The sequence below is a fragment of the Dendrobium catenatum genome, unplaced genomic scaffold, assembly GCF_001605985.2.
Source record: "Dendrobium catenatum unplaced genomic scaffold, ASM160598v2 fragScaff_scaffold_1721, whole genome shotgun sequence".
Classification (NCBI taxonomy): domain Eukaryota; kingdom Viridiplantae; phylum Streptophyta; class Magnoliopsida; order Asparagales; family Orchidaceae; genus Dendrobium; species Dendrobium catenatum.
In genome coordinates, this window is record NW_021320183.1 from 5,024 (window position 1) to 32,688 (window position 27,665).

Below are 27,665 nucleotides of genomic sequence, written 5' to 3' on the forward strand. Positions count from 1 at the left end.
ATTGTTTGGTAAATATAATTATTTGATAAATTAGACTTTGTTTGAGGCGGTTTTAAAGTAGTGGTCAAAAGTTGTTCCAAATGAAACCTCAGTTGTCAAATTATTATAAAAAATAAAATTCTAGATTTTTATTAATATTATTATTTTTATTCTTTTTGAAGACGTATGATAGATTTCTTATATTTAGCATACATGTTTTATTGTGAAAAACTACTCATAGAAAAATAATAAGAAATTGCAATAAAGTTGTAGTTAAATCAGAAATATAATAGCAATTGATAAAAATGAAAACATGATGGAGCTTATCTTAGGGTATCTTGGGCATAGCTCTATTACTGTTGCGTCTTGGAATATTTGAGGAGGTAGAGAAATATAAAGTTTAATGTCTTAACTTTGCATGAAGATCCAACACACAAACATGTAAAAAAGTAGGGTGCATCATGCATAAGTGAAATCATAATTTTTATGTGAAAATCCAAAAAAAGGGAGAAATCACAATAATTCCCTTGATCATAAAGTGCTTATTGAGCATGTAAGTAAGTGCCTTAATGATGTCAGAATTCGGCGATCTCAGGCTTGTTGGATTAGTATCGTCAATGTCATATTTAGATTTCATTTGATCATCGAATTAATGTGTTGAAGCTTCCAAGAGAGTTTTGGTCCTTTTATTTAGGAGCATTTGAGCTCGAATTGAATGGAATTTAGTGTCATTGAGTTCGTCTTCTCGAGAGGTTCAATTTGATTATAAACTTGCTAAAATTAGAATTTGGATGATCCAAGATTAGAAGTTTCCAACTTGGGTGCATTGTGTAAAAGAAAATCCTCCTTCAGTTTGTTAGAATCACAAAATTTTCTTGGGGGAGTTACAGATAAGTTCCATCTTTCTGGGTTCTATGTCAATGATTTAATGACATTTACGAAGAAAAAAATGCATTTAATTCTGTCAAGTCTACTTGAGCACTCATAAATAGCGTCCAGCGATGCTAATGTTCTTCTGCAGGTGCAGTGTGCAGTGCAAGCAGAATCTAATCATTTAATATCTTTTCCTGATGATGACTGCCTCCATCTTCACAATAAACAAATTAAAAGGTCCAAGATTTGAGTTCATATGTATGCGTTGTGTGTGTGAATTTGTCTTAAAAAACTTAAATGTCCAAAAAAAATAAAAAATTTAAAAAAATATTTAAATTAAACAAATTAAAATATTAAATTAAAAAATAATTGTTCATCATAAATATTAAATTATTAATTTTTTTTAAAAATAGATTATTCAACATTATTATGATATGTTAAATTTTTTTTAAATTGATATAATATATAATTAATTATTAAATTTAATATATAAAAAAAAATACTCAATAGGAGTGTCAATTTCGGGTCACGGGTCGGGTTCGGTAGAACCCGAAAACTGACCCGACACTATTCGGGTCAACCCGAACCCGAACCGTTTTTGAGAACGGGTCAGTTTTCCTGACACGAACCCGACACGCTTCCGTCCGGGTCAACCCAACACGACCGAATGACCCTTTTCCAACAAAAAATTACTAAGTATCTTTTTTTCGGGTCAAAAAACGGATCAAAATCGGGTTGTCGGGTCAAAATCGGGTTTTTTGGTCAAAATCGTGTCAATTTTGGGTCAAAGGGTTAACCCGAACTCAACCCGATTTTTGAAATGAGTCGAAATAAACACGAACCCAACCCGTTTCGGGTTCGGGTTAACCCTAACTCGAAATTTTCGGGTCGGATTCGAGTCAAATTTTTGGGTCGTGTCAAATATTGACACCTCAACTAGTCTTATATGTTTATTGAATACTAATAAATAAATGAATATAATATAATATTATTTAAAATTTTCCTTATAATGGTGGTTTGGAAAAGCCGAATAGGTATCATAACCAAATCCTCATCTTTATTTGCTATGATGTCAACTTGTACCAAATGCTAAATTAATTATTATTATTAATTTGATAATTTTATTAAATTATTTTGAAATGAAACATTATAAAATTAATTGATTAACTAATCTGATAACTTTTCTTTAATAAACCTTAACATCTGGGCTCCACCTAATTGCCGTCTTAGGTTTAATTCACGTTGTCATTAGCGAATTGATTTATTATTATCTTATCAATAACTTCAGACATTGAAGAAGAATTAGGTTAATTAATGTTATTAATCAGTGAGATTAATCTAATTAAGCTGAGCTGGATCTATGTGTTGGATCTAAGATCGGTGCAATTAGGATGTTTGGAATACAGTTAAGGTCATATTTGATGGTGTTTTTCTTCAATTTTTTTTATTTAAATTTGATTTCTCAAAATTAATTTAATCGAATGTTTCAAAATAGTAAATTGAAAATTATTGAATAAAAATTGTGTTTGCATATAAATTATATTAGAATACACTTAAAAAATTATTATTATTTATTTAAAATTAGTGTAATGGAGATTTTCATAAGAAATATTAATTTTAAAGTTACTTTTTAAAATTATATTTATGTTATTGATATATCATCACAAAATTATCTTTACCGGGCATGAATCTCGAGACAAAATCAAGTGGGAAAAAACTTCAAAAATTAAATTTGGGATTATCTGAACTCTAATTTCGACAAACTTACGGTCGAACTGAACGTCTCGAAAATATGAACCTAATAACACCAAATTTGACCCAATCTGAGCTCAAATGAGTCTAAATGAATGACCCAAAGCGCATTTGGAAGGTTCAATCCATAATTTGGATTATCAAATAGTTTTCAAATGTGACATGCTTATAGTCGAATCGAGCAGCTCAACGAGACGAATCCAATGAGCCCAAGATCGTCAAATTCTAATATCATTAAGACATTCAAATGTCTAGTAAATGATCTATGTCAAGGGAATTAACATTGGTCGTCCGTTCAAACCACTCCCAAATTACCCTTTATCTTCCTCCTATTTACTGGCCATGACACTCTTAAAAAAACTATAAATATATCCCTCATTTCTCATGAGAGGGACCCAAGCAAGCATGGAATGAAGAGAAGGAAGAAGAAAAACTTGAGTTCTTTTGCCACCAGATTCCTCCTCGACCACCGCCGACTTCCACCCAACATTCGATCGATGCCGGACTTCTGCCAGACCGTCGACTGACATCGGAGTTCTGATCAACTTCCGACTAATGCCGGACTTAATTCCTCCAGACTGTCAATTAATTAAAGCCTGATTTTCACCCGACCACTACATATATTCAGATTTCCGCTCTTCACTTGTAATTGGATTTCAACCCGACGGTTGATTATTGTAATCTGATTGTCCTTAATTTCAGTTACGAGTCTATCACTTGTAATCCAATCAAACAATGGTGAAATCATTTCAGTTGTGCATGATCTAGTGATTTTTTCCTTTTTCAGGATTTTCCACGTAAAAATTATGGTGTTCATTTTTTTATTACGTTTGTTTGTTGGATATCCATACAACGCTGAGATGAAAATTTCTAACTCTATCGCGGCATATATTCTAGCCCGCAACAATTATGATACTCAACTGTAATTTTTATTAAAAAATTAACATGAGAATATTTTTATTATGTTAATTGATGATAAATATATGACATTATGAACTATTTCAAATACTAAATTAATATTTTCCAAATTATTATTAAATACAAAAATTTCATTAAAAACACTAATTTTAAAGCGACTTCTTAAAATTCTATAATATATATAATCGGATATAATTTATATAAAGGTAGTGAAATATTTATTTTGTTCAATACTTTTTAAATATAAAATATAAAAATGTTTTTTTATCATATTAAATGATGATAAATATAACAAGTCATGCCCCAAATTATTATTAAATATCAATTGGAAGAGTGGAGAGAGAAAGCAAATGTGTAAGAAATTTTTAATTTTATATTTCAATTTTAAAAAAGAAATTAAATTGCTAAGAATTTATTAGAATATTCTTATATAATTTTTATTCATTAATTTACAAGTAGAAAAATAAAAATTAGGTAAATAATTTTTAATTCTAAAAATAGTTCCATTGCCGGGATTTGAACCCGGGTCGTCTGGGTGAAAGCCAGATATCCTAACCGGACTAGACGACAATGGAATTTTGTATGATTTAGCTATAAAATTTATAAATATCTTATTATTTGTATCCTACTGAGTTACTTACCGCGCCACCAATCGTAACTGTACTAGACTGCTAGCATTCGTGTGAGAGCAGAGAGGGAGAGAGAGAGCCACTACAGCACATTCTCTCTCTCTTCCTCATTCCCCCCTTCGATTTGAGGCGATCTGTAATTCTCTTCCACAACATCTGTTTCTTTACAAATGTTCTCCTCCTTCTCAGTAACTTCCTCTCCGTGTCTTTAGTTCCCCACCTACCCAACTGAACCTACTTGTCCATGTTCCAGTAGGGAATGTAACCACCACCAGCAAATTAAAAAAGCCATCTTGATTATTCTTTTACTCCTACTCCTACTACTTCAATTATCTCTTCATTTTTTCTCTCTCTGATTTTCTTCCTTTCCCTTCTGCCCACTCTTATCTTCCTACAGTTGCTTGATTTACTTCCTTTCTTGAAAAAGTTTTGATCTTTTTTTAAACTCAATTCGTCTCCTTTCCTAATGTAGAATCCCGGGATCGCAATTGTATCTAGGTTTTTTTTTTGGAGATTTATTTATTTTATTGGGGTTGTTTTGCATTGCACAGCTGAATGTTTGGTGGATGGTAGTAAGATTTATCTGCTTTGGGGTTGCAGCGAGTCTTTAGATTTTTCCTATTTCTATTCTGATTGATTTCCAGCTCTTTTGATTCTTTGGAGATTGGTTTTGGTTTGGCTTATTTAGGGAGAATTGCAATCAAGCTACTGTTCATTGTACCATATATCTTTACAAGTCTTTTGGTTTTAGCGCTTGGTTCTTATCCTATATTTGTTACTTTTTCAAGCTGTTTTTAAGTTAGGTCTTCCTCCATGTAAATGGAATTCAGAAGCTAAGCCATGAACGTCACAAAAGATTAAATTTTGTATGCCTACTGCATTCAAGATACAGTTTTGACTGAGAAATGCAGCTTTTTTTTCTTTTTGTTTTGCTGTGGGTTGGGCTTGTTCAAGGCAATTCAGTCAATTCAGATATAGAAGCACTGTTGGAGTTTAAGAAGGGGATAAGTAAAGACCCTATGGGTCTTGTTCTAGACTCTTGGGATCGTTTTACATCAGCGTCTGAGGCTTGCCCTCTTACCTGGTATGGTATCCAGTGCAAGGGAAATCGAGTCGCCTCGATCTCATTAAGAAATATCAGTCTTGTAGGAAATATCAGTTTCTCTTCCCTTGCTCAACTGGATATGCTTCACAATTTGTCTCTTGCAAATAATCAATTGACAGGAATTCTTACTCCTGATTTGGGAGCTCTTAGTTCTTTAGAATTTTTAGATCTCTCTAGCAATTCATTTCATGGGCAAATACCTGACAAGTTCATGGACTTGAGCAATCTTATCCATCTGAATCTGTCTTGGAATAGTTTTGAGGTTGTATTTCCATCTGGTTTCAATAAGTTACAGAAGTTGAAGTATCTAGATTTGCAGGCAAATGGTTTGTTTGGTGATGTGGGGAGTGTTATTGGTCAACTACAAAGTGCTGTTTATGTTGATCTCAGCCAGAATAAGTTCACTGGAGCACTTACTTCAATGGCCGATAACTCGAACATTACTGGTTCTTTGCAGTACTTAAACATTAGTCACAATGTTTTATCAGGAGAGTTATTTGGAAAGGATCTAGTGCCTTTGTTTGACAGTTTGGAGGTTTTTGACTCCAGTTTTAACAAGCTCAGTGGCCAGGTTCCTTCCTTCAATTTTATAGCTTCCCTTAAGACTCTTTGCCTCGGAAACAATCAGTTTTCTGGACCTTTTCCTGAGGCCCTGTTCAAGGGGTTTTCCATGGTTTTGGCTGAGCTTGATTTGAGCTGCAATAATCTCACAGGTACTTGAAAATTCTCTTAATAGCCCGCTTGCCATCTTTTTCATCCTTACTTGGTTACATCTCTTATACAATATATCTTACCATGCTTTCTGATCTTTCAAACTCTTTTGTATATATTTTAACTAAAAGTTGCTTAATTTATATGTTGTCTTGATGCAGGTCCATTGCTGAGTATAACATCCACTACTCTGAAGAAACTAAATCTTTCCTCAAACAATCTTAGTGGCTCTCTGCCTTCCAAGATAGGGAGCTGTGCAATTGTAGATTTGAGCGATAATTTATTTTCAGGAGATGTTTCTGCAATTAGAAGTTGGGGAAACTATGTAGAGACTATAGATCTAAGTTCAAATAAATTGGAAGGAACTTTACTGAATGAAACATCTCAGTTTTTGAGGTTGAAATCTCTGAGGCTTTCTAACAATTTTTTAGAAGGAGAACTTCCACTTGTGATAGGCACATATCCCGATATAAGCGCCATTGATTTGAGTCTCAACAAGCTCAACGGTCCACTTCCTCCAAGCCTATTTTCATCAGTAAGATTGACGAATCTGAATCTTTCATTCAATAGATTCACTGGACCTATCTTTCCAGACAAATTGAACACAGAATCAGTTTCTCCTGATGCTCCCTTGCTCCCATATCTAAATTCTAGTCTTGTTTCTGTCGATCTTTCTAACAACTTATTAAGTGGGTCTCTACCTCGAGAAATGATTTCCATGAGCCATCTGCAATTGCTGAATATATCAAGGAATAATATTTCTGGACAGATTCCAAAAGATATGGGGATACTTCAGAGCTTACTGTATATAGATTTCTCTCATAACCAATTTGAAGGAACCTTACCTGATAATCTTCCTGATGGCCTTTTGGGATTCAATGTTTCATATAATAATCTTTCTGGTAATGTTCCCAATAACTTGTTAAGGTTTCCTGAATCCTCATTTCGGCCGGGGAACTCCTTTCTGAATTTACCTCCCAAATTTCCAATTATTGCAAGTATCAATGAAAAGGAAAAGCATCGCCATCACATGAGAAATGTGATAATTTATGGGTTTATTGCTGGAGCTTTTGTTTGTGCTATTATTGTTCTCTTGTTCATACTCATATATCAGAAGCTATCTCAAGGAAATGATAGGAGGGTTACTCATCAGTGGAAATCCTCCATTAAATGCATTTTTAAACCACAGAAGAGTACTGTGCTGCCTCCAACTTCTTCAAGCTTTTCTCAAAATCGTTTATTTCAATCGAGATCTTTGTCTGCTCAAGCTGAGCAAGGAAGAATCTCTTCTGCAAGTTGTAGAAAAGGTGTAGAACCTGTGATGCAAGAGCAATATAATGTTAGTGAGCTCTCACAAAGGAGTAACACAAGTACTACTGTGTCACAGTTCATAACTTCACCTTCTTCCTCCATTCACCAAACTTCATTACAGCAAGCTCCAATCCTAAATGTTCTTTCTCCGGATAGGCTCTCTGGTGATTTGCATCTCTTCGACAACTTGGTTGTATTTACCGTTGAAGAACTTTCTCGAGCCCCAGCAGAAATTATTGGTAGAAGCTGCCATGGAACATCTTATAAGGCGACTCTCGACAAAGGTCATGTGGTGGCTGTTAAATGGCTGAAGGAAGGTATTGTGAAAAGCAAGAAGGAATTTTCCCGAGAGGCGAAAAAGCTTGGGAGCATTAGGCATCCCAATCTGGTTTCTTTAAAGGGTTATTATTGGGGTCCAAAAGAACATGAGAGGCTTTTAATATCAGATGGTATTGAAGCATTGTCTCTAACAGTTCATCTTTGTGGTAGGCTTTGTTCTATTCTATTCTATTCTATTTTTTTTTTGGTGTGTGCATCTGTTATGTTTCTTATGTCTTCTGTTATTCTTTGCTTCTTTCTGCTTTTGGAAGTTTATTTCAAGAGTTTTTTGTGCATCAAGTTTAGATTTTTGATTGTGAAAATACATCATTTATATGCATCCATGTCTGCTACTTGTGATATACTTGTACTGCACACAATAACTTAACTAGGGGTGTCAATATTTGACACAACCCGAAAATACGACTCGAACCTGAACCGAAAATTCCGGATTAGGGTCAACCCGGACCCGAAATGGGTCCTATTCGGGTTCAACAATCCGACCCGTTTCAAAAATTTGGTCCGGTTCGGGTTGATCCATTGACCCGAAATTGACCCAAAAATCCGTTTTTGACCCGAAAAACCATTTTGACTCATTTTTTTTACCCGAAAAGCGGAGATGGTCCCGGGTCATTCGGGTCGTGTCAGGTAGTCGGGTCCAAAAAACCAACCCGTTTGCAAAAACGGGTCTGGTTCGGGTTGACCTGAATAATGCCGAGTCAGCATTCGGTTCGACCCAAACACGACCAGTGACCCGAAATTGTCACCCCTAACTTAACACACCATAAGTCTTCTTTATGACATGCTAGAGCATAAATGGGGCCATGAATGCTTGAGTTTCCAGTTCTGATATCATTTAAGCTCTGGTAATGAAGAGCCTAAGAGCTTGAGTGTTCGTTTGAGACGGTGATGTGAAACAATCCATGCGAAAATGACTTGCTTAAGAAAGTTTGCACTTGTAAATTTTAGAGAGCAATGTTAAGCAAAATCCTCTATTGATGTAAACGATGAGATAACATTAAGGTGATAAAATAGCTTAGGTCTAAACCAGACGGCTTTACTGCTGTTGCAAAAGCTGTTTTAAGAAGCAATAAAAAAGCTGCCCCTACATGGATGCACATAAATTCAGTTTATGCACTATAGTATGAAATAATGTATAGAAAGAAAAAAATAGGAAAGTGGCACAGCAAAACATCATTTCTGGTCTTATCTTTAGCTAGTTTGCTTTGAACTTAATAGGCATTAATGAATTATCATTTTTCATTAATTCTCTGTTGAGTGTTATTGATTATCATATTCAAAGTGTATGAGCATCCTAACTTCATCATCTCTGACATAACTAACAATCATCTTTGCAGAGTTTGAACAGCGAAAGCTCGATCCCCTCTCTCTGAGCCATCGACTTACGATTTCAGCCGACGTTGCTCGATGCCTCGACCACCTCCACAATGAGAAATCCATCCCTCATGGAAATCTCAAATCCACCAACATCCTCATACAACATCCAAACATGAATGCTGTTCTCACTGATTACAGCCTCCACCGGATCATGACGCCTTCCGGCATGGCCGAGCAGGTCCTGAACGCCGGCGCTCTCGGTTACCGGCCTCCGGAGTTCGCCAGCACCACCAAGCCTTGTCCTTCGCTGAAGAGTGATGTGTATGCCTTTGGCGTCGTTCTGCTTGAGCTCATAACTGGTAGAAATGCCGGTGAGATTGTTTCTGGGAATCCTGGTGGTGTGGATTTAACAGACTGGGTAAGATCATTGGCCATAAGTAATTGTTCTTACGAATGTTTTGATAGGAATATCGTTGCAGAAACAGAAGGAAATGAGGCCATTTTCAGAGCACTGGAAGAACTGTTAGGAGTGGCTCTCAGGTGTATTAGATCTGCTGATGAAAGACCTGAGATTAGAACTGTTTTTGAAGAACTATCTTCAATGTTGCTATAGCTTTCTTAGAGAACTGTTCTAACATCATTGTTTAGTTCCACCTCCCAATTATTTTTTATTTTTTATTTTAAAGTTTAGGGAGTGCAAAATAAGATTTATTAATGTCATGATTTGAGTATATTTTTTTTGTGTTCTTTGTATAATTTTCTCATTTTTAGATTAATTATATATTATATTTATTTTAAAATAAATTTAATTATTAAAAATTTATCATAATTAAATTTGAGTAAGAATATCTTTTCATAAAGATCTTCAATCATTTTTTTCTAAATTTATTTTTTAAGTAAATATTGAAGCTTATAATATAACAATTTGATCGGTTTGCGGCAAATTTTTGAAAAGGATCACCATTTAAAATTTAGTTAGCATGAGGAATGTAACTAAGAATAAATTTTAAAAGGATTAAAAATGTAAAAAAAAAAAAAATTTGCGAAAACAAAAAAATTTCTTTATTTTTTTTTGAAAAAACCACTAAAGAATATTCTTAAAAATTTTAATATTTATATACAGATTAATACTGCATATGACATCAAGGTACAACATTAATCTTCCTAAATCTAAAGATTTAAATCTATAAATATTAAAACTCGTCAAAATATTCTTAAAATAATTTATTTCTCATTATTCTTTGAAAAATTTATGTTAGGATATTCCGAGAAAAAATTTGTTTTAATCGCTCTTTAAGGCAGTTTTTTAATATAAAAATTAAAATTTTTTTAAAAAAAATTATTTTTAGAAGCGGCAATAATACTTTCCCAAATGGAACCTAAGTTTCAAATATATTTTGAAATAAATGTAATCCATTTATATTATATTTATTTTAAAATTAAAATTTATTTTATTTAAAATTTAATGATATATTTTTTCTTTAAAAATAAGATGAAAAAGTAAAAAACAGAAAAATTGCCTCCAAGAAATACTGAAATAGAAGTTATATTGCTCTTTATTTAGTTGTGGGGAGAAAGAATGGCGAGGGTTTTAGTAGAAGCCTCGACGATCTTCTTCTTCTTCTTCACAGACGATGCTCTTGCGGAGGTTCTGTGCCTCCTCTCTCTCTCGAACTCAATACAACCATCTTCTTTCGAAATTTACTCGAAACCCTTGCCCAAGGTTGTCGTTTGACAGAAATTGGCTTCGCTTCTCGAAGCGGAGGGAGAGCTTCGGATCGCCTCTCATGGCTTCCTCTTCCGGCTTCGACGAAGTGCGGAGGAGAGATTACGTTCCTTTGCCTCCTGCTTCGGCCGATAAGGTTTGCAACTGAACTCTCTGATTGGAACTCCCCTAAACCCTCTCTCCCTTTTTTTTTTTGGGAAGAATGTGGGAGTTTGTTACGCGAATAAGAAAAAAAATCTGCTTGATGTTTGTTTATTGTGAATGTATTCATTTGTTGCTTAATAAAGGATAATAATGATTTTGTTGCTTATTTAGTGTGTTTTCTATATGTTTGTAGCAATTTTCTTCTTTACTATGCACTTGTAAAATAATGTAAGTTATTTGAGACAAATAAAATAGTATGCTGCTTGATTTAGTTCATTTGCATTCTTTTATCTGCGCGTTTCTTGGCTATATGGAGGACAAAAAAATAAAGAATATAATAGTGGTTCGGTGAAAAAAATGGCATAGAAAGAATTATGTGATCTTGAGTTTTGTGTGCTGTATTCCAAGTTGCATTGGCATTAAACAGGACAATGAGAAAGGATCAAAAACAAGTTTTTTATGTTTGACATTTTTCATGATGTGCTTATTTGATTTGTATTTAGCTAGATCATGGCTTTAAGTGTTGTTGGCTTCAGCCCAATTTTAAAGATTTCAGTTTGATTCAATTTTTTCCATTGAAACCAATCTGCAATTTATTAATATTTTCAGTTTTGATTAGTTTTGGAAGTTGCTGTCAAAATTAAGAATTTTTCTTGAATTATAAACCAAGTTGTATGAAGATACAACTGAAAATGCTAGGTTATTTTTACAGATATATTAAGTTTGTTTTGATGTATCTGTTGTTTGGATTTGCTAGCTGGAATTCTGTACAGGACTTTAGCCTCAGGTTTTAATTTCTTCTAATATGCCTTAAGAGGGTTCCATTTAGTTCACCTAATCATGCATTTCCGCAATAGTGTAGTTGAATGTTATTTACATTTTAATTTAACAACCATGGTATCTTTGCTTTTCCCTTCATTGAAGAAAAATCCTAATTTATTATTTCTGATCAATCTGAAACTTGTCCAGGTCAATAGTTAAACATGAACGATTTGATGATAGTTTTTCTACTAATATGTTACCTTTCATCCCATGCAAACACTATCTGTTGAATTTGCGATATCTTAGTTCTTCCTTATCCTTTTACTTTTGAATGGTATTCATTATTATGCTACTTTGATTCCATGAGTTTAAATTTGTTCAGCATTTATTTATTTTTTAATGATTGGCATATTTATCATTGACTTCCTGAATCAACTAAACACTTCACTAAACTAATATAATTGTTTCTTGACAATTTTATTCTCTCATTTTAAAGTAATAAGGAACAAGTTTATTTAGTTTTGAATTTTTTGAATTTCATACTTTTGTAAGATTAGATGGTTTGGTCACATAAAACGGTGGCTTCCGAAAGTAGATGTTTTGGATTTGGCTTATGTTAAGAAAGGTAGAGGTAGACCTAAGTAGGCTTTGTTAGAAAATATTAGAAATGATCTTTCTTTTCCTTTCTTTTTTAGATTTAAATGAGAATTTGACTCTTAAGAGAGCACAATGGAGAAAAAGATTCATGTAGCCGGCCCCACGTTGTGGGATAAAGGCTTGATGTTGTTGTTTGTTGTTTATACTTTTGTAAGGTTATTGAAATCTTAGGTAATCTCTTTACAGGTTGAATTGTTGAAAGGGCTTGAAGCAACATTAGGTTCACCTTTCAGTTCCGATCCTTTGTCACCACCTGCAAATCCCATGATAATTGTAATCAGTGGTCCTAGTGGTGTAGGCAAGGATGCAGTTATAAAGGTAACATAGTATTTATTTGTTGATCAAGTCATTTGCATTAAGTCCTTCACTAAGGTTACTATTTTACTTGCTTGCATTTCACATACATCAATGGTGAAATATGCAGCTACTTTATTTAATTATTGATGCTTGTACTTTTTTTTCTAAACCTTATTGAAACACTGCTAAGAAGTCTAGTCATCTCTCAAATTCTGTAAAGAAGATGATTTTTCTCATTGTTTTTAATTGTGGCATTTACATCGACTCATACAAGGCATTATTTCATTGAGTCAACCTCTAATTCATTGTAAGATGTTCAGTCAACTCACTAAAGATAATTTGTATAAACTGCATAATTCTTTGAAGGATTAAAAAAACAAAGTGATACTGCGATAGTCTTATATAAACTCTCTATCATGCATAGTTGTTGGAGAATTTACAACAACAACAACTACTACAACAAAATCATGCCTTTGTCCCACTACGTGGGTTCTGCTACATGAACAACAACACTGTCGTTGTCAGGTCTCAAGTCCTGGATGAGAAAAGTTGAGAGTTGCGTTAGATAGTCGACAATCAGCGTAAAACTTGTCGAATAATCATGATATGAATCCTTTAAAAAATTGCAGGAGAATTTAAGGATAAAAATTTATGTATTATACATAACTAGATAATTCTTTATTAACTTTGTTCCCAACCCAACCACTGCATAATTCTTTGGATGATGATGCTTGTATTGTTGTATTTGTTAATTATTTTTTTGGCCTAAGATTGGTGAAATATTTTATCCTACATAATCCATACTGGTTGATTATTGCTTTGCAGAGGCTGCAAGAGGTTCGCGAGGGAATTCATTTCGTAGTGACAGCAACAAGCAGGGCACGACGGCCCGGCGAAATTAATGGCAAAGATTACTACTTTGTTTCAAAGGAAGAGTTCCTTTCTATGATTGAAAAAAATGAACTTTTGGAGTATGCTCTTGTTTATGGAGAGTACAAGGGAATACCAAAACAGCAGGTATATTTTGCCTCTTTTGTTTTTTGGTTTTGTGGAATTATGTAATATACTCCATACTATTCTTTGCATTTGCTTGCTTCTCCAATACCCTAAAAACACACAATCTTTGGTCTTTTTTGCCCCATCTGGAACTCTAGATCAGGGATTTCATGGCCAAAGGCTACGACATTGTTCTGCGAGTCGACGTCCAGGGCGCGGCCACCCTGAGGTCGATACTGGGCAATTCTGCAATCTTTGTCTTTCTGGTCGCCGAGAGCGAGGAAGTTTTGGTGAGGAGACTTGTCGATCGGAAGACCGAAACAAGTGACATGCTTCTTGTGAGAATTGCCACAGCTAGAGAAGAGGTGAAGTGCATGAGAGATTTTGACTATGTAGTCGTCAATGCTGAGGGAAAGCTTGATGCAGCAGTGAAGCTTGTCGAGTCCATTATTGATGCAGAGAAAGCTAGAGTGAGGCAGCGATGTGTGAGGCTGTAGATACAGGATATTGATTTGCTCACATGACTTAACCAAATTTTGTGTTTTGTTATAGCTACAGGAGATGGATTTTACTTCAATGATAGTTAGGTCTCATTTCCAAACCCTAAATTTTTATCTAATTACTGTTGTTTTTTGAATGTACAATTGAAAAACTATATTTGAAGTGTTCTTCAAATAAAGGAAAAAAAAGGAAATTGATTTTAATTTTTTTTAAATTAGTGTAATTTAACATGAAAGTTAGATTGATTAGTTATTAATGATGTTTATTTTTTTAAAAAATATTTAATGACGTTGTATTAATTAATTTTCAGGTAAAATATCCTGTATGAAAATTGTCCCTTGAAAAAACTTTAGGTTTTAGGCTACTGCTCTTAGTTGTTAAGTGGTTGAACATTTGGATTTCAATTATAAATTTTCTGAAAGAACATGTATATGGTTCTGTAAGATATATATATATATATAATTTCTAAATTTATTTATTTATATATATTTTAATCACTTAAATATATTAAATATTTGAAGATACAGTTCATTTTAAACAAATAAATATTTATTATATTTTTGATGTGTATAAAAAATATGTATTGAAATATTATATATATAAATTGTCCCATTTTTTATATTTATTAAAATAACAAATTATGAAAATTTTTTATTTATAGTTAAAAATTTATCAATAACGAATAATTGAAATTAAGTATAAAAAAAATTAAAACTTAGTATAGCGATTGATTTATTTGATCTAATCAAACTTTCAAATCATTCATTTTTTTTCGAAATTACAGCAAAATAAACAAATAGCTTATTAAATAATTATACCATCCTTCTACCTTCATTTTTCAATTTCCCATCTAACTATTAAAATTCATTTTTTTATTAAATTTCTAACAGAGATTATATGCATAAAATTTCTCAAAAAATATTGAAAGATCAAACTCACTGCAGCATGTTCCAGCTTATGAATAAGTACACTTAAGATCCTGCTAATATGCTAAAATTCAATACTACAGGAAACCCTAAACAACACTATAGTTGCAAATCCCTTCTCTCAAAAATCAATTGCTGCTCCATACATAATCTATAAAGCCGATAATATTTCCTTCTGGATTTTCAGAACTTAGACCTGGTTAGTCTGTGCTAAGGGATTGATCGCCTGAAAAAGCACTTCCAGCAGAAGCAGCTGAGCCGGTCTGAGAAGCGGTTGGACCTCTGCTTTTCTGTATTTGTCTGATCCTAAACATATCCCGGGGGAGAGGCCTGCTCTGTACAGTTGTGACTTCATCATCCTCTTGTCCTGATTGTTCATCAAATGGTTAATAAATCAAATAATTAAATAAATAAATGCATTAGTGACAATGAATCAGATGATAATCCGAGTTAAAAGAGCTGGATGTATTGAAATATGGACTAAATGCGATACGAAAGCTGTCCCAAACGCTCGTCCCCATTCGCTAAATCAATGGAATAAAATATTCTCTAATTTGATTTCTTAGTTGCCTTCTAGCATTATTTATTCATAGAAAAAAATTTCAAAATTACGAAGAAAAAAAAAAAAAAAAGCAGCCGATACCATGATGTATTCAGATATAGGCTTCATTTGGGATGACTTTCTTACTGCTTCTTAAAACAACTTTCTACTAGAAAGCTGCTTTAAGAAGCAGTAAGAACTTTTTGTACTAAAAAGTTGCTTTAAGAAGCAATAAGAAAGCTGTCCCAAACAAATCCATAAAAATGAGCATATAGCACATGAAAATACAGGATTGCACATCAAATTAATGAGATAGGGAGAGCATACTGTCAATATCTTTTCTTATTCCAGAATGTCCTTCTCTAGGATATCTACGTGATGAACCATTAGGATTCAACCTTGTTTTGCTGGATCCTGACAGATCGCTAGTGCTGGGAACAGCAAAAGAAACAGCTTGGTGGTTGGAATATGTTTTTCCAGTAGTTCCAGCAGGTGTGCTATATTGCAACAAGATAGATAATACAACATCCACATCAGGGTAAGGTCCTGCATTCATTAAAAGATAACTATGGGAATTATCAGAAAAAAACAGGACAATACAACTCGAGTGCCTATGTAAAGACAGACTAACTGATAAAACTGCATACAATAACTGCAGTGTAAAAGTTCAACGAGGTCAACAAAAATTCCATGACTGCCATGAAATGAATAAAGTAGAGAGGTTCATACATGACTAGAGGCGCTACAAGAAAAATTCAAAATAAAACTGGAATTAAAAAAAAATCCAAGATACGTAATTATGAATTGGAGACTCATAAAAAATATGCAGGATGTGTAAGGCATATTCCAGAGGACGACTCTTCTGTAATCTTTAATTGTTCGGCAATAAGAAACAAATGGAGGGTTTTTGAAAATTTTCGAAGTTTTTGTTCTTAGTTTGGAAGCTTTAGTTCAATTTATGATCCTTGGAAAAGTAAACAGATGCAGGCAGATTATTATGGCTTTGTTTGGAAGAGCGTTTCAATTGTTTTCATGGTAAGAAAAATAGTTGATGAAAAATAGTATGTTTGAAAGTTTTTTATTTCTTTTTTTTAATTTTTTATCTTTTAAAAGTTGTTTTTGAAAAAATATTTTTGAAAGTGTGGCTGAGAAAACCTATATGGAAGCTTATGACACCTTTCCAGCCACTATTTGGAGTAATTGGAGGGCAAAAATGATACTTGTTTTAAAGACAACAAATTTGATGATAAAATACTTTGATACAAAATCAATCAATCTGCTATTTTTGGCGCACAATTTCACAGAGTAAAATGGTGGAAAACCATAGGCGAGCATGAAGGATCCTGGTTTTCCAGATAAAACTAAAGAGTTATATGTAATATCTAAGGAGCTGCTGTTTATCTTTTTCCTGAACAATATTGCCAACAGTTTGTAAATAGTAGTAGTTCCAGCTTCTCAATTAAGAAAACTATTATAAATTTGACAACATAAGAATGTTCATGCATAGGTGAGTTGGAAGATATGCCTAATATGTAAATGTGAATATTTGGGAAGAAGTTAATATTATATAAAAAAAAAAACTGCATTGATGATAAGATCGATCTTTTTAAGTTCTGCAATAATGTTTCTCAGAACATCATAGATCTGTGATACATTTGGTCGGCTTCCACCAAAGTGAGAGGATGTGTGGATACATCCTACTAATATTCTATAAGTTTCTCAAAATTCACGATAAACTCTTGCTTTAGATATACAAAATGCTCACATTTCTCTACTGCCATAACAATCATAACAATAGAGCAGGAATATTGAAGTAAGAAATATTTCTTTATCCTTCCAGGATTTAAGAAACTTTCTATCTTACAAACGAAAGAGAAGAGAATATTTCAAAATATACCGGACAAAGATAGACACTTATACCTTCAACAGCAGGAAGGTTTGTAATGAAAGTTGCCAATGCTGGTGACACCGATTTCAATATATCATCAGCTCTTTTGTAATTTCCAGAATCAATAGAGTTGGAGAAAGTTGGAAGTTCTGTAAAACTCAGAAACTTTTTCACTTCAGAATAGAGAATCTATTTTGTAAGAAAAAAATTCTTTTTATTGATAAAATTTGCATTCTTTCAACAGTTTAAAGTGATAGACTAATCCATTTAATTTCCAAAACAAATAATACATTAAGCTAATGACTATTGGGAGTTTACTGTAGGCACATGGTTTAGCTTCGCCTATCCTGTACCCAACTGTATTTACAACTTTACTTAATCTGTTCTATATATACACTTGTAACCATGTTCACAAGATAATAAGCCTTCTTCTTTAATATTCCCTGTTCTCTGTTTCTTCTTGCCGACATTCCCTGGCTCTCTTACATGGTATCAAGAGCTAGTTATGGGGGATCAAGAATCTACATCCTCCCTCCCTCCCGCTTCCTCCATGTTAGCCGGACCGCCTGCAGAGCTCGTCATTCCGGCGTCACTCAAATTCATCATTTCGAACATCAAGAATCTGATCCCGTATTCCCTCACCACCGACAACTATGCTCTCTGGAGAACTCAAATCTTTCAACACCTCTCTGCCACCAGCTATGTCGATCATCTCAACGGAAAAACCACCCCACCGCCTGACACTACTTCCTCCGAACACGCTTGGTGGCGTCTAATTGATAATAACCTTATCTCTGCTCTCTTCTCTACGATCTCTCCCGCGATCTTACCTTATGTCATAACCTTCACGACAGCTCAAGAGGTATGGACTGTTCTTGAACGACGACTACAATCGTCCAGCAGTTCTCATGTTATACAACTCAAGAACGAGCTACATCACATCCAAATGAATAACCTCACGATGCAACAATACTTGGCTCAAGTCAAAAACATAGTGGACAATATTGCGGCGTCTGGGACCAAGATCGATCCGGAAGATATTGTTCTTTACATACTGAATGGCCTCCCGGCAAGCTACAACTCATTCAAAACTTACATATGATCTTCTTCCCTGCCCGCTGACCTCGACGCACTCTACTCGCTCCTCTGCAGCGAGGAAATCCACATTAATCAAGATATCAAGAAAGATCAATCCACAACCACGTCTGCCTACTAAACCACATCTTACAATCAGACTCGCAACAAGAATCCAAAACGTTCTTTCAAATACCGAAACAACAATACCAGGACATCTGCATCGGCCGAACAATCCCACGTTCTTCCTCCTGCTCCCAACAATCGTCCAATCTGCCAAATCTGCGGCAAGATTGGTCATATAGCTATCAATTGTTGGCACCGATGTAACCTCAACTATGCTCCCACTACCTCCGACGCTCACCGGGCTCTTTTTGCTCAATCAACTCCGACGGCCAATAAAACTTGGGTTATGGACTCCGGCACCTCCACACATATGACGTCTGATTGCTCGACCATCCAATACCCGTCCGCTTATCAGAGGTCAGACTCAGTCTCGGTTGCTAATGGATCAACAATTCCGATTCAAAATTATGGCCAAGGTTTGCTACCTCTACTAGATACCCCGCGTAAGCTTCTTATATGTAACCTTCTAAACGTTCATTCTCTCACTCATAATCTCCTATCTGTTTCAAAGCTAACTACGGATAATTCTGCATCTATTACCTTCGACTCTAACGGCTTTGAAATTAAGGATCTACAGGATCATCAACTCCTTCGTGGACGCCTAATTAACGGCATCTATCAGCTCATCCTTGCACCGGACAAGTGACCAAAAGCTCTTCAAGCAAGCACGACGTCTACTTCTACCTGGCATGCCTGTCTCGACCACCCAAACAACAAAATATTCAATACCTTAGCTCACTGTATTTCAAATTTTAAAAACATCTCTTCTGACTTTCAATGCAATTCTTGTAACATGGCTAAAAGCCATAAACATTCCTTTAATAAAAGACATTATGCTACCTCCTATCCGTTTGAGCTCATCCACTCGGACGTCTGGGGGCCTGCACCACATCTTTAATCGATTGACACTATTACGTTGTTTTCATCAATGATTTCACACGATTTTCCTGGTTATATTTTATGAACTCCAAGCATGAAACATTTACAAGATTTCAATCGTTCTATAGTCTCATTCAAAACCAGTTCTCAGCCACTCCTAAGCAATTCCGCTCCGACGGTGGCGGATAATTCACAAGCACTGAGTTCACCTACTTCCTCAACAAGCACGACATTCTGCATCAACTGAGTTGTCCACGTACACCTGAACAAAATGGGATGTCTGAGCGAAAGCACCGGCATCTTCTCGATCTTACCCAGACACTTCTGCACGCCTCCAACCTTCCCGACATATTTTGGGCAGATGCCGTTTCAACGGCGAACTACCTCATGAACCGTCTCCCCTCAAAGTTTATAGCACTCAAATCTCCCTACCAAATGCTACATAACACTATACCAGACTACTCCAACCTACGGACTTTTGGCTGCCTCTGTTACCCATAGCTTCAACCCTATACCAACAACAAATTCTCCCCTCAATCTCACCCTTGCCTCTTTCTAGGCTACTCCCCAAATCACAAGGGATACAAATGCTATAATCTAGCCACTCACAAAGTCTACATATCGAGACACATCGTGTTCCACGAACAAACGTTCCCGCTACACAATCCTACCTCCAATACAGCGAATTCACAACTCAACAAAATCGCTCATCCTCCACTCTTACTTGTACCAACTTCAGTCATACCCCACCCGCCCATACCGACCAAAAATGTTCCCATCGATTCCTCTCCGTCAAACAACAAGCACAAACTGAAATCAACATATTCCAACCCCTGCGTCCAGCACTCCAGCTCCACCTCGGAACCCCTCACGGACCCTGCACCACCATATCACCCGATGCAAACTCCTTCAAAATCCGGCATTACCAAACCAAAACACATCATCTCTCTTCTCAACAACGCTGCTCCTACCACACCAACAACCTACAAGCAAGCAGCTAAACTAGCACACTGGCAAGCAGCAATGGATGTCGAATACCAAGCTCTGAAGCAGCAAGGGACGTGGTCCCTCGTTCCTAAACCGACAAACAAACGCATCCTCGGATGCAAATGGACATACAAAACAAAGCTGCTACCCTACGACAAAGTCGACCGATACAAGGCTCGTCTCGTCGCTCTTGGCTATGAACAAATCTTTGGTGAAAACTACAACGAAACCTTCAGCCCAGTTGCAAAGATGCCCACAATCCGCTTGCTTCTCACCTTAGCCATCAACCACAATTGGACAATGCTTCAGCTCGACGTCTCGAACGCCTTCCTCCACGGCGAACTCCCGAATGACATCTACATGCGTCAACCGCTCGGATTTGAGGATCCTCACCAACCGGATGTTGTCTGCAAACTACATAAATCTCTTTACGGACTTAAACAGATGCCACGACAATGGTTTCAGAAATTTACCACATTTCTGCAGTCCCGTGGTTTTGGGTTTAACCACTCCGACCCCTCTCTTCTCATTTATACAAAACAAAACATTCACGTTTATCTATTAATTTACGTGGACGACATTCTTGTTATACATGCAATGATTCCTCATACATTCAGACCCTTCTCAAAGATCTTTAATCACAATTCGCACTCAAACAACTCGGGTTGATTTCCCTTTTTCTCGGTATACAGGTCTGCCGAACTACCACATGATTCTTTCTCAACCAGGGACACTACGCTTCCAAGCTTCTACAGGAAGCTGGCTTCATCGATATCAAGGCCGCTCCTACACCCATTACTCGGGGTCCAAACATCATATGCACAACAATCTGTCATTCCATGATCCGTCCCTGTATCGACGTCTAGCCGACTCGCTTCAATACCTCTCCACCACGCGACCGGACATCACATTCGCCACAAATCAGGCTTGCCAACACATGCAGAATCCGACAGTCTGTGACTTCCAAAACCTCAAAAGAATTCTACGCTATATCAAAGGCACATTATCCTTCGGATTACCTATCACGCCCGGCGACACAACACTTCGCACTTACACCGATACTGACTGAGCTTCAGATACCACATATCGCAAGTCCGTACTCGGATACTGTACATTCTTGGGACCAAATCTCATATCATGGTCTGTCAAGAAACAAATTACAGTTGCCAAATCTTCCACAGAGGCCGAGTACAGAGCTTTATCTGCGGCCACGTTCGAAGTCATCTGGCTTCGTCGCCTAGCTTCCGAACTACAACTCGAACAAAGCTCTCCAACGACCATTCATTGCGACAACATCTCGGCAATTGCCATAGCCAAGAACCCAGTCTTCCATGCTCGGACAAAACATATCAAAATAGACTATCAATTTATACGTCAACACATTTCGTCCGGAAACATCAGCATACAACATATCTCCTCTCAAGATCAAATTGCAGACATTCTAACTAAACCGCTTTCATGTACTCGCTTTGATCACCTTCGCTTCAAATTAACCATTCAATCACATAATGATTAATTTGAGGGAGGCTATAAGCACACGATTTAGCTTAGCCTATCCTGTACCCAACTGTATTTACAACTTTACTTAATTTGTTCTATATATACACTTGTAACCATGTTCACAAGATAATAAGAGATCACTTCTTCTGCCTTCTTTAATATTCCCTGTTCTCTGTTTCTTCTTGCCGACATTCCCCGGCTCTCTTACATTTACTCCAAAATTCATCTTTTCAGAATAGAAAACCCTTTGCACAGAAAAAACGTTAATTTTCTTATTAATTAAATTTGCATGCTTTCCAATCCTAATGTGATAGACTAATCCTTAAGGACTACTAATATAGAAACCTAGCTACTGTCTTTCTAGACACAAAGGTCGATACAAAATTGCTGCTTTGCCTGCTACCAAAACTCAACAATGTAAAATAAGGTAATCTTTCCAACCCCTTCCACTTCTTTTTATTTGCAACATCTTATAAGAATGTTCTAAGCTATTCAGTACAAAAAGCTAGATTGATGCAAATCCAAGCAAAAGCTAAACTGATGCAAATCTTAATGTTTAAACTCATAAAAAATGCATAGCAACGAGCAAATTGTCAATATGATTGTTGGTTTTATTTTAGTTGTCACTTTAGTAGTTTTAATTTTTTCTGATTTTCTATTGATACTCCCCGGCACAATGGAAAATGACGTCAAACAACTCATTTGGTCATGTTTTTAATTTTTAAAGAAAATTTTAACAAACTTTGGATATCTCCTGGGAAACTCTTTACATTTTTTTGGAAACATAATGACCATGGACACATTACACAAATGAGTAAAAGCCCAAAATAATCCCCCGACTATATTTAGTCTCAATTTACATGATGACCCAATTTATTTCCCCAACTATTAGAATCTGCCCCAATTTGGCCCCAATGCCAACAATTAGAGTTAGAATAACCCCAACAATTAAATATGAGAGTATTTAGGGTATATTAGTATATGTGATATAATATTATCTTTTGTTATTTATCATATTAAAATGAATATAAAAATCATAACGGATGTTAATGAACTAAATAACAAGAGTAAATAATTAATAAATGTAGTTAACTTCCATTTTGATTTTATATTTATTTTAATATGATAAATGATAAAATACATAAAAATAATAATATAATCTCACATACACTCTAATACCCACAATGACTTCACATTTACCTGTTAGGGTTAACTTTAACTATTACTTTTCACGTTGGGATTAAATTGAGACATTTTCTAATAGTCGGGGGACTAAATTGAGGCATTATGAAAGGTTGGGATTAAATTGAGCATTTACTAATAGTCGGGGGATTATTTTGGGCTTTTACTCTTACAAAAACTATAAAATTTTAATTATGATATCAACTATTTTTCACACCTGAGTAAGAATTTCAATGGCATACTAATCTAAAGACTATAGAACAATAAAAGTAATGAAAGGAATTTGATGAATGGTTACAATGTACAGTTGCAGTATTTGAGCCTTAACATTAAAAGAAACTTGCAGATTAAAAAAATTGCTAATTACTATTAATTGGTTACAATGGCAGGATTTTAATAACCAAAACATACATAAAACAAGAGGAAAGAAAAGGCTCATGTAATGTAGGATCATCGTAGACCTGCAAGACTTTGGCTAGACTCAAATGATTACTTGATTAAAGATGTTATTTAATGCTAAGAACATTATGATCTATATTTCTTTTGATTTTTCATGATATTTTGTAGTGTCTGGGCTGTTTGGCATTACTTTGGTTAGTAATTTAATGGTCTAGGTCTTCCTATGTAAAACCGTTATGATCAATTAAATCATGTAAATTGCTCTCAAGAGGACATAAGCCAAGTCCTTTCTAGAAGATCAATATGCTTCCTTAAGGATGATTTATGCTTTTTAGATTCAAGTGCACGCAAATCACCTTGAAGTTGTGTGAAATACTTCAAACTTTGTGTGACATAGTCATTAGGGCTAGATTACATTTTTTTATCAGAACTATTTTTTTTACATTCTTCTTAAGAAGGGTAGATTTGTAAATATGAGCATAATGGTCCTGAATAAGGGTCCTATTTAACCTCCCTTTCCTTTGGTAGAAGACAACTTTCAGTTACCTAGTATAGGGAAGGATTTTGGTGGAAGCTCTACCAATTAGAATTTTTATTTTTCTATTTTATATCTTACAGGGGGTTAGATTTGAATAAAGCTTTCTTTTGGATGTGATTTTATTTGAATATACCCATCATTAACAAAGAGCCCAAATGTATTTGGAACTTAATAAGACATTTTTATGATAGGACCCCCTTCCGTTATGATGGTTATAATTGCATTTTATTATGGGCCATGAACATGATATTAAGTGGAAACACCTCCGATCATGATATCCAATAATCTATTCAATCATCGAGGTTAGTAACTCGTAAGAATACACGAGATCCCTATGGCTAAAGTGCTTTATCTTTCATAACATAGAATGACCATGACATTAATGCAAATTGAGAGAAAGACATGCTTGATTTTATCTTTACACAAGGATTATTATGCTATGAGCTCTAATAACTCTATCATATGCTAATGACTGATCGGGGGATTGAGGTGAGACTTACAACTAAAAACTTTAAGGATGACCCAACTTAACTTTTACTTTAATTTTTATGTGAAGATAATTGTGGTAGGGGGGGCCTTATTCACTCTGCTTGATTGCTTATAGAGGATTGGACCTATGGTTTAAGTGCTTTATCTTTCATAACATAGAATGACCATGACATTAATGCAAATTGAGAGAAAGACATGCTTGGTTTTATCTTTACACAAGGATTATTATGCTATGAGCTCTAATAACTCTATCATATGCTAATGACTGATCGGGGGATTAGAGGTGAGACTTACAACTAAAAACTTTAAGGATGACCCAACTTAACTTTTACTTTAATTTTTATGTGAAGATAATTGTGGTAGGGGGGGCCTTATTCACTCTGCTTGATTGCTTATAGAGGATTGGACCCAATCAAAATTATGCATACATAGTACTTGAATATATTTCCCCAATATTAGATTTAACATGAATTGCATTGGGTGCTAGGACATACATCCCAAAAATTTGAGAAAGGTTCATAAGTTGAAACTTATGACTGCTGTATAAGAAGGGCAGCCCTCTTACAAGTTTATTCTACTTTTTGCATGATGCAATCATATTGGGAGTCATATCTACTGTGATCGTTTACTTGTATATATGAAGTTTTCTCAATTTTTTTTATTAATTTTCTTTTCTTCCTCTTTTTCTATTCACTTTTTTTTTTTTACTTTAAAAAGATTAAAAGCATTTATCGACATCTTAATTCGCTTAAACACACATAGATGCAACATAATGAGATGTTTGATTCAAAGAATGGGATGACTAGCAAGTTTTTTAAAGTGAAGTGATTTGAGTCCAACTTTTCTTGAAGAACATATGCCTTTCATGCATTTTTATGAGATGACTGAGATGGACCAACCGATTTGATTGGGAGGGAATTAGAAAGTTTCCTAATCAAGATGGAGCTATTTAAGAAGATTATTAATTAAAAGGGAATTGTTTAGGAATGTTTTAATTATAATTGAGAGGGAATTATTTAGGGCAAGAGATCTAATTTGAATTCAAAATCTAAAAGAGAATTATTTAGGGAAAAGGAGGAGGAATTAAGAAGGGATTGTTTGGAAAAGTTTTAATTACAATTATGAGGTAATTAATTAGTAAAATAAATCTAATTTGAATTCAAATATGAGAGGGAATTATTTACGGAAAGGGGGGTGATTTGGGAGGGAATTATGAGAGCTTATTTAAGGCTAACAATAGGGTGATTTCAGGATTATGTTTTGGAGTTTGCTGAATTTAATTTATTCTTAGGTTATTTGGGCTCTAGCCAATGGCTAGGGATTTGGGAGAGCTTGATCTGCCTCAATATTCATTAAAAGGTTTTTTTTTTAAAGAGTCATGTTCAACAAGAGTCCCTACTTAAGTGTTGCAAGCAATAGCAATTCAATATACATACAGATAATAAGAAATTATGTGCTCCATAAACGGTGTATTAATAATGCATACCATTAGTTTGTCTAGGATCATATATCACCATCCGAGAAGTGTCCGGGTAACTAATTTTTGCTGATTGTGAATAAACCTTACTCACTTGGCCCATGGAAACTTTAGCTGCACGCAATTCAATGTAAAGAAAGACCTTTTTCTGAGGTAAATCATCATTTCATTATAAAGTTATGCTATAAAGGGTTACCCAAAGCATTAGTCCCATTCAGAAGAAAAGACTTGTCAGCTTTCTTATCAATGGTTCTGGCAAGCCACTGCAATAAATGAAACCAATTGTGTGTTTACATTTAACAGTACATAAATTGATCATATGCTCGATCATTTGAGCATGGAAGCACATGGAAATGAATGCGAATGTCATTGCAGTTTACCAACAACTCATGACAACATAAGAAGCTTTAAATAAGTAGACTTGATAAGCAACACAATTCTTAAAATTCAATCAAGTTTGCGGGCAATTACATCATGAAACAATAAATCACAAAACCAGTATCTGAATTACGAACTTAATGGAGCTTACTGTATAAATAAAAGAACTATGAAATTTATTTAGATTAAAATTTGGCAAAGCAGCCGTTGATAATTTTCAACTTGGCCAGATAAGAGCACCAGGAGACCAACAGGAGCCAATTGGCACTGCATATGTGACAATGCAGCGAGTACGAGTGCGCCAAAGGTAAGTGGGATCGAGATGGAGATGCTGAGCAGAATCAGGACGGGCACGATGACTTTTGAGTGCATGCCTAACGTGAGAAGCGGAGGTGGCTAGGGCACCACGGTAGTGCAGGAGCTCCAAAGGGGACTCAACTTGAAGTTTAGCTGAAAGAAGAAATGAACAAATAGAGAATGCACGTCGAATTGAACAAATAGAGAATGCACGTCGAATTTTCTTTTAAGAATGAAATAAAAGTATGAGTATGGATATGATCATGACCACAGTTAAGAACCGAGATATGAATCACTATGTCAAAGCTCAGATCATAAAATTGAGAATGATTTGTATGTTTGCTAAAGGGATTTCTAGGGTTTTCAATATATAATATGCGTAGAAGAAAAAACTGAAAAGGATAGATACTCTTAAAAATAGGAATGTAGTAAACTAGAATTTAATAGATAGAGAAATCTGCAATAAAAAATAAAAGGATAAATATTTTAAGAATCCAAATTAGTAAATAAAGAACGGGTGAATTTGCATAGCTTAATAAAGTAAATATTTTATGACAAAAGAAGAAAGTGGTGAAATTTTGGAAATCAAGAGACCTAGCAAATTTTTATTATAAGAGTAATTTATAAGTTATGCTTGCTTTTAAAGTTCGTAAGTTGTTTGTATGGAAAGATACCGAGCGGTATCGAGTATGTACTTAGCGTTACCGAGCATGTATTGAATGGTACTGAGCATGTACATGCTCGGTGCCGAGCATGTACCTAGTGGTACCAAACATTGTTGTACCAAGCAGTACCGAGCATGTACCTAGAGATACCGAGCGATACCAAGCGGTACCGAGCAGACAAACCGATTGCCGAATCTTACTCAGTAGAATATGGTGGTCCTTATGGCAGAACGAACCGATCTTGTATTTCAAAATAAGGAGATGGATGGAACCGCGAAAAAAGCTTTCAGCGGTTGGTTGAA

The 27,665-nt window shown here is 35.0% G+C and overlaps 3 protein-coding genes and 1 non-coding gene across 5 annotated transcripts in view; 2 read left to right on the forward strand and 2 right to left on the reverse strand.

Annotated features, from left to right (window-relative positions):
• Nucleotides 1-4,023: 4,023 nt before the first annotated feature.
• Nucleotides 4,024-4,097, reverse strand: TRNAE-UUC. The gene has a single exon. It is a non-coding gene; the product is annotated as a tRNA-Glu (tRNA).
• Nucleotides 4,098-4,210: 113 nt separating this feature from the next.
• On the forward strand, nucleotides 4,211-9,657 carry LOC110092059 (probable inactive receptor kinase At5g10020). Its single transcript, XM_020816414.2, has 3 exons — nucleotides 4,211-5,969; nucleotides 6,129-7,763; nucleotides 8,955-9,657. The coding sequence occupies exons 1-3, from the start codon at nucleotides 5,057-5,059 to the stop codon at nucleotides 9,545-9,547; spliced, it is 3,141 nt and encodes a 1,046-aa protein (XP_020672073.1). The 5' UTR covers nucleotides 4,211-5,056; the 3' UTR covers nucleotides 9,548-9,657.
• An 824-nt stretch (nucleotides 9,658-10,481) lies between these two features.
• LOC110092058 (guanylate kinase 2, chloroplastic/mitochondrial) lies at nucleotides 10,482-14,153 on the forward strand. 2 transcript variants are annotated; one of them, XM_020816412.2, is made up of 4 exons: nucleotides 10,484-10,796; nucleotides 12,410-12,541; nucleotides 13,346-13,537; nucleotides 13,675-14,153. In XM_020816412.2, exons 1-4 carry the CDS (start codon nucleotides 10,569-10,571, stop codon nucleotides 14,011-14,013), a joined length of 891 nt encoding a protein of 296 aa, XP_020672071.1. In that variant the 5' UTR covers nucleotides 10,484-10,568; the 3' UTR covers nucleotides 14,014-14,153. The 2 variants fall into 2 exon arrangements, with proteins under 2 accessions (XP_020672072.1, XP_020672071.1); XM_020816413.2 differs by lacking the exon at nucleotides 12,410-12,541 and having other exon boundaries at nucleotides 10,482-10,796.
• A 760-nt stretch (nucleotides 14,154-14,913) lies between these two features.
• LOC110092057 (cleavage stimulation factor subunit 77) overlaps nucleotides 14,914-27,665 on the reverse strand; it is a 100,622-nt gene continuing 87,870 nt past the window's right edge. The window contains exons 21-25 of the mRNA XM_028701472.1: nucleotides 26,220-26,286; nucleotides 26,033-26,137; nucleotides 17,405-17,521; nucleotides 15,812-16,030; nucleotides 14,914-15,310 (exon numbers count right to left, since the gene is read on the reverse strand). Of these exons, the coding sequence (XP_028557305.1) occupies nucleotides 15,144-15,310; nucleotides 15,812-16,030; nucleotides 17,405-17,521; nucleotides 26,033-26,137; nucleotides 26,220-26,286 (675 nt within the window). The 3' untranslated portion in view covers nucleotides 14,914-15,143. The remainder of the gene's footprint in view (nucleotides 15,311-15,811; nucleotides 16,031-17,404; nucleotides 17,522-26,032; nucleotides 26,138-26,219; nucleotides 26,287-27,665) is intronic.

Excerpts from the sequence above, each read along its gene's own strand:
- LOC110092059 (XM_020816414.2), top strand. The coding sequence starts at position 5,057 with ATGCAGCTTTTTTTTCTTTTTGTTTTGCTGTGGGTTGGGCTTGTTCAA. Across the intron at positions 5,970-6,128 it reads GAGCTGCAATAATCTCACAG|GTCCATTGCTGAGTATAACA; the intron begins GTACTTGAAAAT and ends GTCTTGATGCAG. Across the intron at positions 7,764-8,954 it reads TCTAACAGTTCATCTTTGTG|AGTTTGAACAGCGAAAGCTC; the intron begins GTAGGCTTTGTT and ends TCATCTTTGCAG.
- LOC110092058 (XM_020816412.2), top strand. The coding sequence starts at position 10,569 with ATGCTCTTGCGGAGGTTCTGTGCCTCCTCTCTCTCTCGAACTCAATAC. Across the intron at positions 12,542-13,345 it reads GCAAGGATGCAGTTATAAAG|AGGCTGCAAGAGGTTCGCGA; the intron begins GTAACATAGTAT and ends ATTGCTTTGCAG. Across the intron at positions 13,538-13,674 it reads AGGGAATACCAAAACAGCAG|ATCAGGGATTTCATGGCCAA; the intron begins GTATATTTTGCC and ends CTGGAACTCTAG.